We start from the raw sequence: 12803 nt of genomic DNA on the forward strand, positions 1-12803 counted from the left end.
ACTGATCAATACTACAGGCCTCGAAAACGCCATGATTACCATTATTATTACTATCATGATGATTGCGATGGCTGTGTACGTACATGTTGATTTAATTGACTCGACTTTATAGGTTACGACTTTATATTCGCCGAGTTATTGCACTTTGCTAATAATTTTGTGGAAACTTTGTTCATAATTAAATGAATGCGTTTTTAAATCATTCCCGTTCGGTCACGACTTTTATTATTTTCACTCCGTCCAAAAGTGTGTACGAGGCATTCAAATGTATCTTTGTCCTTTTTTGTTCGTTTTATTATGTCTAGAGTAGTTGCATTAAACACCATTTCTATTGACTTACCGGTCACTTTTCACATGGTAGTAAGTCGAATATTAATTCATGTGGGCTGTGCAATTAGATTGTATTGTCAGAATTTTAGATTCTGCGAGTGTCAACTGGAAATATGAGGTTCTTCAAGTTGTAATAAACAATTGTTTCTTTGAATTGTACCACTTTAATTTTGCATTGATCTAGTTTCCTGAAGTCGTTGAAAATATTCAGTTGGATTTCGCAAATTATCTGTTTGGTGATTATGTACGTATACGGGCAAATCCACGGAATTCTTAACTTTAGATATCAAGAAAATTTGGAAAAAAATTTAATCGCACACTCTTGTTATTTTGCACATATGTTTATCTACCATCGAGGAGTAATATTCCACGTTTGTGCAACATTTTTACCGAAGGCCGTCAAGGTCAGAAGGTCAAATATAAGTAATTCGAACAAAAATTAAATTTTATTAAATTAAATCATTCTTTATAATCTCTCATTGATAAATAACGTAAATAAACTCAGTGACAATAATAAATAACGCAAATAAGCACAACTATATATAACAATAACAATAATTATACATAACAAGAAGAATCGCAAACAAAATTATTTAAAAAATATAATATGTCGCGTAAAGAAAATCGCGTAAAAAAAACATACTTAATTATTGAAACTGTTAATGTTATATAAAACACTCTAAACTGACAAATACAATAATACCTTATTTTCATTGAGACTCGATTTACGAACTGATTCATTTAGAAGCACGATGTGAACTGAAGAAAATGTATAAACACGAAGTATACCTACCCAACGCCTGTATCTTTCATTTGTCGAGAATTTGTAAACAGAAAATGATGAGAATGTCCTACAACTATTTGGCGAACATAAAGTCGTCAACATAAACGCTTATTAAATGTGTACGAGAAAAAGAAGTATTTTTGATGATACAGGAACTAAAAAAATAAAAGTGGACCTTTACAACAATTACATACACGTATTCCTAAATTCACGTTCATTTGCTTGTAATTTGAACTGCAAGTATTCAATTTATACTACTTTTCTGCACATCCAATTTTTGTTTTCTTTGGGAATGTATAACTTTGACTTTATCGTCGTTTTATTAATATATATCCATTTTATTTGATAGCAACGGTATAATAACAGGGGTTCTTGCGGCCCTCGTATTTTATGATCATAATTAATGGATTAATGGAATCACAGGCAACAGAAATCATATTAAAATATTTTTAAAGATGTGCTATACGATATTATGGAATTTTTTATTGTTACACGAATTTTCTTATCTACTTAAAACTCATCTTGTCACGCGTATATCATGCGCACATATTCGTGTCACGGCTAGATCTCTTCGTTTTGGTATCAGGAATAAGTAATACGTTCAAATAGTTGGTTATATTGAGGGCCGCGATCATAAAAGAACAAAATATTGATAAAACATCGATTTCACATAAAGTTATTTCACGTCATTGGCATGGTGTAGGATTGTTATGGGGATTCGCACATCGACATGACTCATGCCACGATTTCCCATTATGGTCAGTTATCTATCTAAAGTTTAATCAATATGATCCTTGAAGGACCGCGAGTAGGGCATGCGAAAGATTGAAAAAAATTTAGGTTATTTCATTGAAAAATTTCCAGTGTTCAAGGTTTTAACGGCCTATTTTTTTAAATAAAAAAGACTTGGGCACTCAATTTTTTGTATAAATGTTAGTAATAGGATGCTCTATCGAAATGGCATATAAGTATTTGCTTACAATTTCACATAGCTACAATAATTGCAGTGTTATGGCTATTTCACAAAAGTTAAAAGTTCCGTGGGTTTATCCATACGTATATTATCCAATTGTTTATATTCGTTTGATTTTCTATAGATTATTGGTATATATGTTTTTTACACTTTACTTGCTAGCAAAAAATTCATGGCTCAGCAAGATGTATGCAAGATTAGGCGTAGTATTTGTTTAGCAATGCTAAAGAAATTGCTACAAATTATTGATAATAATTTGCACAATCGATTAATGGCAATTCCACTCGATAAATCAATTTGAAGTTTTTAAATATAGTTACCACGTCTGAGATTTTTCGTGCTGGGAATTGTGCGTAGGCTACTGATCTAGATACTGATTCCGCTGATTTCTTAATTTGCTATGGACGTATAAGTTTTGGGTGTACTCTGCTTTGTGTCGCGTCTACAGTTGCGTCTGTTCTAATTCCATAATTTTTCTTTGTCTAATTCGGATTGTAAAACATTTTCAGTCTATAATGCCACAGTATTGTAAAGCTGTATATCTAATTTATATGTTACTTAACCATTGACATTATTCAGCAACTAAAAAAGATATCGAAATGAGGTTCGTTGCATTTGATTCGTGACGAATTAAACTTTTTCGAGAAAACTCATCGTTGAGATAGCTTCATATATTAAATTAGTATTTCTTTCATTTTTTACTTATTCGTGCGACGTAGTTACGGGAAATGGGAATTTTTTTAATTTTAAACCACAGGATTTTATGGCAAATTTGACGACCAACAACTTTTTTTTCTATTCATGGTAGGATTCGTCACTTTCAAGTAAACTGTTACTACGCAAATTCCACAGCCTAAAAAATATTGATGTTAACGGATTATCTTGATATTTTTAAGAGATTCCAGCGAAAATCTTGGTTCCACCTCTCATATCCATGTTTAGAAAATTTTGGGTTATCCCGACTGTACTCACGGGTCACGCTCGTCCGTGGACGAGTCGCTCCGGATAGCATAAGCTGATGAAGTTCACTCAGGCGACAAGACTATTACGCAGTAGCAGGCGGTTCTCTATAGCCATCTCGCAGTGTCACCGGGAGATCGACTCTACGTCGGTTGACCAAGAAGCGGTACATGGTCAGGAAAATGGTTTTGAACTGTAATGCTCTCGAGAAACAATTCATTCCGAACACAGGTACTGCGCGGTTTATTCTGTGATAGTAAGTGAATTTTTTTTTCATTTCGTCTTTTTCTTGATACATGTCAAAGTATAATTTGATAAGGGTATTTTCTTTTCCTATTTGTTTGTTTTATATAGTGATTGCGATTTTTGTGAACTTTCATATTAACTTATACCTGATGTACCTGCCGTTGACTTCATTACCTGTGACGGTATTTTACCTTTCATCATGTACGTATCACGCCCCACTTCCCATGAGGATCTGGACTACGTGACTGCAAGTTTTTTACATATGGAAACTCCTGGTTAGAACACATATCCCGTTGCTCGTTTGTTAATCGACTAATGTTCATAAAACCTTGCAATAGTTTTGTATCTTTTACTACTCAAACAAGTATAGGTTTGAAACTCGTTAATATCGTTCGCGTATATTTGATTTACATAATGCTACTGTAGAAATCTTCTAATTTAAAAATAGCTGAAACACGTTATCGATCCACCTAGGTTACATGTCTTCATTGCATTGCTATTCAAAACATTGTGTATTTGAGCAACAAAGCACGCTATATTGAATAGTTTTAATATTAATCTGCAAAATCATACTTGATAATTAGTATTCAACTTTACCAAATAAGTATAAATTACAACGTGAATGTCTATCGGATCGAAGGTTTAAATTGAAAAAATTTAATTTTAATACAAATCAAACTACCTTAAGGCAGGTAAGTCTTGCACCGTGTGATTAGGACTTGAATCTAGGCGAAACCTCTAAATATAGTACAAACATGAACTATATAAGTCATGGATACCCCTTACGTAAGTGCTAATTGAATTTACACAATGCTACATACTCCTGTTTTGGTCTTTTATAGTAATGATGGATATATATTATTGTAGAATTATCATAAAAGACATTTCATTTATATTAAAACCTTATTAAATAATTAGAAATCATATTTAGAGTGAAGTAAGACTTTAAAAAAAAAGTCATTTTTTGCAGAAAATAATTTTAAAGATTTATAAGCATATCACACCAGTTATGCGTCTACCGTAAAAAAAACGTGTTATCAGGTATAAACTAGTTTCAAATAATTCAAGTTTTTAATGTATTGATTAACATGAAAAATTCAATTCCGACAATACCAAAAATATAACTTTTATAAAAGTTTATATTTTAAAAGCTTTTCAATAGACATATGGTTCTTCCATTAATTCATAAAGTCTGCAGTCATATTTAAGAGTATTGTTAGTTTGATTTCTATTTTAAAAATGTTTCCACGTAGCATAACAATGGAAGGACAATTATCTTTTTCAGAAATTTGTATAAGTACAATATTAACAGGGTTAGACTTAACTACTCAAAGTTGTTCAAAATTATAACTAAGGAACCAAAAAGATTAAAAAAAGTTATTATATATTAAGAAAAGTTTATTTTTTAGATATTCCAATCTAAAAATACAATTTACAAATTTTCTTATATCAAAGGCACTTTAAGTATATAATAATACACAACTTACATGATTAGGCTTATAATCCTTGTAATATGCGACGAACGCGCATATTTTTACGTTGCACTTACAACAATTCGTGCTCAAATCTCAGGCACTAACAGTTTACAATGTATATTTATATAGTACGGATTAATTCTGCAACGTTGCTAGATACGAGTTCGAAGAGTGTAAAGAGAATGATTATTTCTCATAATTATATTTCAGTAAAATTTTTGTACCCTCATAGTATTGCATACTAAATATATAATAACATACAATGAAATCTAAAAAGATTCCACAGTACATTATTAAATTAACATTAAAATTATCTAAACATATAGTACAAAGTATTCAACGTATAATTTCATGTTGAAAAATATTTTTTTTTAAATTCTGGAAGATCTCTGAAATTTATTAAATATAAAACGAAGATTTTATATATCACAATAAACTGTATACACATTTGATTTTTTCAAATGGCATGTTCTTAATAACTATTATTAATTTTATTACGAACTCTTAACTCTCGATTGTCTAAAATATTGTATACTATTTATTACAAACAAAAAATTCCATAAATCGAAGAGCATTACATTTTTCATTCGATTCCAACATCTGTTTACTAAACGCAAGGTATATAGAAAGTTGCTCTCAAATTAATTATACAGGTCTAGAATTACCGTCAATTTAATAAGTGCATGTCCATCGTTTGAATTGATTGCATTTGGAAAATGCAATTTTTTTGAAATTTTTTTTTTCTATAGCTTTGATTAGAATTGCTAGCAAAAGATGTAAACTGTGTACAAGTGGTTTTAAAGACCGTCATTTGCATTTCTTTTGTTTGAAATGTGCCGACTTAAAAAACCGACTGACAACATTGGTTTAATTGCTACAGAAGGATATCGCTCATGGTGTTTATAAAAGAACTATATCAATAGTTCTTTAATAAAAGTTAGAATCATTTTTATTTAGTTGTAATATCATTATAGCTTTAGATCTAAAATTTTTTAATTAATTTAACGATAAAAATTCATGTTCCATCTATTATATGGAACACTTAATCTTTTACTTGTATGCAGATAAAATTCGTTCACTAAATAAAACTTTATCAAAAATTATCATGGACTGCGGATGGAATATAATTATCCAATTAAAATAAGGGAAAGACATTTTTCTTGTTTGCCAATACGAAGTGCTTCGTGTTCGAGAATCCAAATATACTGTTTGATTTTCATTCATTGTAAACAAACATATTGAAATATTTTAATATATTACTTGTATATGTAGTAGTTGGCAAGGTTATCGTCAACATATAACTTAATATTTGAATTGGAGCAGATTTCAATTTTGTGTTCTAAAATAGAGTTTAACATCACTTAATTCGTAAGAAAAAAAAATTGTGATTTTGATATTCGTCTGCAAAACATTTTTGAGGGCAGAAAATTACAAAAATATTTTTTAAACGGAGCTGCTCAAGTTCGAGCGCAAAAGATCTTTGCTATATACCTTTCATTTAAGATTTTAGAAAGACAGATGTTGTAATTAGCAACTTATAACTTTCAAAATATATGCCATTTAAGACGTAGGAAGTATTCGTTATAAAAATAGTGAATTGATATTCATACTCTAGTATTGATATTTTGCCACCTCGTTCATAAACTTTCACTTCATTTCTTAGACTTAATTAACAAAATATGAATTACGCTGTATATACAAGTCGTTGATAAAATCTGCATCAATACGTTTTAGTTAAAATAATTGTAATAAGCTTACTTCTAGAAAAATACATAAATACTTTTAATTTAATTATCATTTTCATTTAAGATGTATTTTCATTTGCTGTTTCCCTCTTTTTCTATCTTTCGTATTTTTGTGTCAATTATATAATATCACTCATCAAGATTCATACAATTGCACCGATTGCTTTTATATATGTTTAATTACGCCTTCACCAAGGTAGACGCCACTTTTATTCGTTTCCTCTATATTTATCCTCGCTGTAATCTTACTTAACAACTATTTAGAGTCTTTATAATTCTTGTAGATCTTTAAACTAGGTTCTTGGAACTTTACATGTAAAGATAATTAGTTCTTGACGTACAACAATAAATCCGAGCCACTCGAAATTTTAAAATACCAATTACAACTGAATTTTGAAGTTTTTCATACAAATTTATATTTCATAGAATTTTCATAATGGAAAACAATAAATACTTTCGTAATTTCTTAGAGTGCAGACTCCATCTTAGAATTAGGCAAATAATTTTTTGACAACTATATGCAGCTGCATCACTGGGCTGTTAGCGCTATTCACATGCGAAAGTGAAGTCTTTGTAAAAAGTACAAAAGTACGACAATAAAACGTAGAGATAATGATAATCTCTGGCTTCAAGTTATTATGCCTCTAAGAAATCCAGAGAGCATTATCAACGATAAAAATTGAATCGAAACAAAGAAAATGTGAAAATCCGACAGTCGCAAGCTTACGCATCTACCTATCTTCGCATGATATCTGCAATGGTGAATCCGTGCCTGGCTGGCGGCGGTCTCGATGGCGGGGGTGGTTGAGGCGTTGGTGCTCTGGCTAGTCTGGTCTCTTCCTCCCTCTCGCGTTCCTTCTCTCGCTCGCGCTCCCTCTCTCGTTCTCTTTCGCGCTCCCTCTCGCGCTCCCTCTCGCGCTCCCGTTCTCGCTCGAGTTCTCGCTCGCGTTCTTGCAACTCGAGCAGCACGCGCGAGGGACCTGGCGAGCCGATCCTTCGTCGATTGTAGGAGGACAACATTAGAGGGGGAGGAGGTGGCAGAGCTCCCGGAGGATTGCCGGTGCTCATAATTGTGCTGGGCTTCACTTGCAGCAGATCCCGCCGAATTTGTAGGTGCGGCCGGCTGGGCAGTGCCGTCGGTGGATAACTGCTGCCAGAGGACGGCCCAGGCATACTCGAGCTCGACGCCGAGCTGCCGGAGGACGGTGCCGCTGCTTGCGAGGACGACGGATTACTGGGAGCAGACTCGGATGGCGAGGCTCCCGGCTCGCAGTCTTCCTCGGGACTGTCGTCGTCGCGCAACGCCTCCTCGAGGGCCTCGGGAGGCACATCGCCGACTGCGTGAGTAAGAGCATGCCTCCTGAGATCGCAATTCCGTCGAAAGACCTTGCCGCACGAGTTGCACTCGTAGGGCTTGTGGTCGGTGTGGGTGAGCAAATGAGTTTTCAGGTTGCTGCGCTGATTGAAGCTGCGCGCGCACACCGGACACTTGTGTGGGGACTCCTCCATGTGCAGGATCTTGTGCACAGCCAGGGTGCGACTCTGGCAGAAGCCTTTGCCGCACTCGCCGCACTTGAATGGCTTTTCCTTGCTGTGGATGTACCTGCGATTGACAGAACGATCAATAATTAGATTGGCTTTCGATAACGGATGTATACTCTTCGAAAGATTTCAATTCGAGGTAGTTTACCGCATACATAGTTTAATCAGTAGCCTTTGAAGATAGTGTTTTCGGATGTAGAAATGAATTGGCAATCGATTATAAGTAATGTCGATTGAAAGCCGAATGAATTTCATAAACAAGCCTTGCGCACTGATATTTATGATTGTACTTTTACGTGCGTCAATAATACAAAAATGCAAACAATATTATCGTTAGAAAAAATATATATTGTATAGAACTGTTACAACTGAACAACGTATCGATCAATCAAGAAAAGAACAATGTTGGCACAATGTAGACTCACCGATGATCTCGGAGATGATCCTGCCTACGGAAAGCTTTTCCGCAAATATCACAAGAATAAGGTCGTTCGTCCGTATGCGTTCTCTCGTGAATGAGAAGGTTATAACTTTTCGTGAACTGCCTGTTACAGAATTTACAAATGAACTGCTTCTTAGGCCTGGATGCACGGCCCGGTGCCCGCATTAGCCGTCGATCCAAATGTTGATGGCCTAATGGTCCACCGGGTGGATAGAGGCTGGAACCGGCTGGGAAAGGTCCAGGAAACACTGGATAGCCTGGTGGCGGCTCAAGCATCGGTGGAGGTGGCAGAAGTAGCGCCCTTGCTGCGAGTTCTTTTCTTTTATCGGCCATCATTGCCATGATCTCGTAGCTCGACGAGCTTTTTCTGACTGGCGGTCCTTCGGAGCTGTTGTCGTGTTCCTGATTGACAGAGCCCGAAGAGGAACTAGCCGAGGAAGAACCTGGTGGCGGCGCTGGACCAGACATGTGAGCATGCATGTCCCCGGGGTAGGCCGCTAGATGGAGCCGCGATGGTACTACCGGAACGAACGCCGATGACTCGCGATGGTGATGCGGATGGCCCAAACCGGTCACCAAACTGTGATGATGATGGTACGAGCTTAAGGAACTTGCGCTTTCGTAGCTTCCACGCGACGAGGAGCTACTGCGACCTTCGCCATCTCGCCCTACTGACGAAGCTGACGTTGATGGACCGGGACGCGATATGGATTGGCTCAGTGTCCGTGAAGTCTCCTCCGTGACCGAAGCCGACGTCACCACGAGATCTGTCGGCATTGTTGGCATTTTGCCGTCTGCCAACAAAATAATAAACGTTAAGTCCTTGTTTATCGAATAAAATATTGTCTTTAATCCTATATGCTATCCCTTGAAAGTAAGCTAATTGTATAGTTTGACGTGACTAATTTTTCCAGTTTATATAATATAAATATTTTTTACCCATTTTCTATTGTCAAATATTTATTCGTGTACCAAATTTGTATTTACGTTGAATAATTTATAATAAAATTCGTATACAATATTTTATTTTTAATTTGATTTACTTTTAACTTGACAGCCATTTGACATGTATATGTATATTATTTAAAAGAACATAGGCAACATTTTTGTATGGGAATCGCTCAAAGAAAAGAATTTTTCATGAAAGTTCGTATTTCTTTTATTGATAATAAAATAGTGATCGGTAAGAGTGTAATCTAAGCGTAAATGTAAACTGAAATCAGTAGTATAAAGCTTTTATGTGTCGACAAATTTGATATTTTTCGTTTCTTTGTTTCACAATCTTTTTATATTTTTAATGAAGCTAGATGCCTAGGAAGGCTGTGCGGGTCAACTTAATTTAAAGAGTATAAACTTGCTTGAAATTACGGCGCACCTGATTTAGAATTCATCGAAACAGTGATCACATAAGCTTCATTGAATAATGTTATCAATAAACAATAGAAAACAGTGGTATTGCAAAATCAACTGACTAAATTTGTAAACGGACCGAAAGCGAAGCCGTTTATTTGATTCTAATCAAGTGGATCGATCATAAAGGAAACTAGCTTTCGCAACCAGGCGGTATAATAACACGCATTCTGCGCCTAAATTCTATGGAGCATTCTAAAAAATGGCCAATTAATTACAGCCGAATCAAAAGCGAGCATTGTAATCGGTACTCTCAGCGCGCATTGCACTGGGTTATTATGCACCAGCGGGCAAAAACGCACAGCTAGAGAACTCTCGCACAATAATCTTATCTATCTCCGATCGATTGACAAAAAGGGGAGCAGGCTGTCGCGATACGTAGTTGCGAAACAAATACACACGTCGAGTCGGTTAAAAGCATATAGCCGCGCCAACGTGTTTCACTATTGTACACACCACGTATAACAAATGCTAATGAAAATTGGCAAATCCTACGCAGAATCGAAACGACGCGTCTTTCAACAAGCCTTGCGTCCTTTATCGAAAGCGGTTCGCCCCTTGCATTGCGAAATTGTGCGCGACGTTCGTATTGCCATGTATAGAGAGTTGGGACGTACGTTGTGGCACGTTAGCTAATGAGACGACAAATTGCCGCTTGACGTTTGAGCTTCCACGTTTATCCCACAGTCACAATAACACAATGCTTGGCATTATAGCGCGCAGCCAAGAGAGCAGCAACTCGCGCTCGTTATCTCTCTCTCTCCCTCTCTCTCTCTCTCATGCTCACTCTCGGCAAGCACACCTGCCAACATGGCTTCCGCGGGCCCCGTCCGTGTCATGGCTGTGGTCCCGGTCGGCCATATTGAAATCGGAAATATCTCGACGCAGCTTCCAACGTTTTCGTTATCTCGCGATTGCTTTATTGATCTCGAGAGAGGCCAACTCACCTGGTGCTCGCACTGTCCTTGGGCGATGAACTTGCAGTGAAGGCGACGCTAATGCTTCGCTGCGGCTCGGGTTAGCATCTCAGTCGGCGACTCTGCGGATCGACGATCTGCTCGTCGATCCACGCGCGCTCTCCGATCGCCGATTCGGCTGCGTATTCCCGTGGGTGCTCTCGTCGACGGGCAACGGCGCTGCCAAGCCTCACATTTAGCGGCGGCGAAGAGGAGCTCCAAGCAAGTCGGCCGCTCGGCAAGAGAAAACGCGCAGCAGTTTCCAGTATACCTGCTGGCTTATCTCCGCACGGTAGCACTTGCACACTCTCACAGTGGTGGCGGTGGCGACGGCGGCAGCGTCGCGCTCGCGCGCACACTCACAGTAGCAGGTACCGAACACAAGCGCAGATACTTGTCTCGCGCACACTCCAACACACCTGTGGCGCTCTTGCTATACTCCATACACTCCGGCTATTGTCGCGCACACAACAAGGAAAGAACCAGCGCGGACGATGAGCTCGCGCAGCCTACGACGGCAAAGCTCTGCTTCGGGAAACGAAAGCGACGATAACAACAGCAACAACAATAACAACAACAACAACGAGCTGGAATGATGAGTAGAGGCAGCGAGGAGCAACGTCGCGGCCGAGCGTTGCGCGCTTAACTGGCTTGCGCACGGCAGTGGCGGTGGCGGCGGCGGCGGCAGCGGCAGCGTCAGCTCTCTCTCTCTGTCGCGCGCGCGACTGCTCACGCACACCCACGCGCACGCAGGTAAAGCCGCCGTGTGTCGCTACGTATAGTTGTGCGAGCGCCCGAGTGTGTGGCGGCCGCTGGTAGCGCTGCTGCTGGATGCTGCGGCGGCGCGTTTCTCTCTCTCTCTCTCTCTCTCTCTCCTTCTTACTGCCTCTTATATTCTTTGGCTGGCTCCGCGCGCCAGGTAGAGAAAGAGACAGATGGATGCAGGCTTACGTAGCAGGACTTCGGCTCGTGCCTAAGAGTAAGAGAGTGAGAGAGAGAGAGAGGAGACGACGATCGGAACGAGAGCCTGCTTCCCAGGTGCGCTCAGCGTCGAGCGGGTACCCCCAGCCTGGCTATTTCGACTGGTAGCGGCCAAGATCTCTCGAGAGAATCACTGCTACCTGCTGCTACCGCGGCGATTTGGAGCAACGCGTGTTTCCCGAGATGCCGATGACTTTGCGAGAGCGAACGGCCAGTCCGCTGACGATCATGGATTGTCCGAGAGCAAGCTCTCACTGAGCAAGTTGGACTGCGGTCGAGACTGCGCCTGGCTCGACAGGGCGACGAGAGAGCGGAGCTGCGATAGACCGAGGAGGCTAGGCGCTCGCGCGGCCCTGGATCGAAGCGTAGTTGCTGCTGCTGCTGCTGCTGCTCGTCGGTGCGCGAGAGAGATCAGTGTGTGCTCCCTCACACGTACGGACACAGAGGCGCGCGGGGCTAGGAGCTGCGGCGTCCGGTTTAGCTGCCGGTGCTTGCGAGAGAGCGAGCGCGAGGCGGGCAAGCCAGCGAGGTCGGTGCACTGCTTCTCGGCTCCGCGCGACCGCCAGCCGGAGGCACTGTACTCTCCTCCTCCTTCTCCTCCTGCCGTACGGGCGCTCTCGCTCGCCGCGCCCAGCCGGTTTTACACGTACCTACGATATACGTTGGAAAGCGCTTGAGATCTTTCTCTCTCGGCGAGCCCTAGTAATACCCATATACCTACCTGGCTTATCACTGTCTTCCAAGAGAGTGGCCCATTAGAGGGCCATTAGTCGCCAACGGCACAGGTAGCTAAAGACACTTGGGATTCGAAGAAAGAGAGAGAGAGAGAGAGAGAGAGAGAGAGAGAGAGAGAGAGAGAGAGAGGCTGACTGCTGGTGCAATAAAACCTCCTAGCCCCGTTGAGTGCTCATTTTTTTCACGAGCCACTCCACCGGCAGATGAATTAAATCGTCCCGCCG

General features: G+C 39.6%; 1 protein-coding gene across 1 annotated transcript; it reads right to left on the reverse strand.

Annotated features, from left to right (window-relative positions):
• Positions 1-4746: 4746 nt before the first annotated feature.
• Positions 4747-11724, reverse strand: LOC131666036 (protein bowel-like). Its single transcript, XM_058938368.1, has 3 exons — positions 10855-11724; positions 8481-9291; positions 4747-8116 (listed from the first exon to the last, which is right to left on the reverse strand). Exons 2-3 carry the CDS (start codon positions 9281-9283, stop codon positions 7249-7251), a joined length of 1671 nt encoding a protein of 556 aa, XP_058794351.1. The 5' UTR covers positions 9284-9291; positions 10855-11724; the 3' UTR covers positions 4747-7248.
• Positions 11725-12803: the final 1079 nt, after the last annotated feature.

This window comes from Phymastichus coffea, unplaced genomic scaffold (assembly GCF_024137745.1).
Source record: "Phymastichus coffea isolate CEN01 unplaced genomic scaffold, Cenicafe_Pcof_1.1 PCOF00055, whole genome shotgun sequence".
Classification (NCBI taxonomy): Eukaryota; Metazoa; Arthropoda; class Insecta; order Hymenoptera; family Eulophidae; genus Phymastichus; species Phymastichus coffea.

Coding starts and splice junctions, on each gene's coding strand:
- LOC131666036 (XM_058938368.1), bottom strand. CDS start 9,283: ATGCCAACAATGCCGACAGATCTCGTGGTGACGTCGGCTTCGGTCACG. Junction 8,117..8,480: donor GATCATCTCCGAGATCATCG/GTGAGTCTACAT, acceptor TGTCAATCGCAG/GTACATCCACAGCAAGGAAA.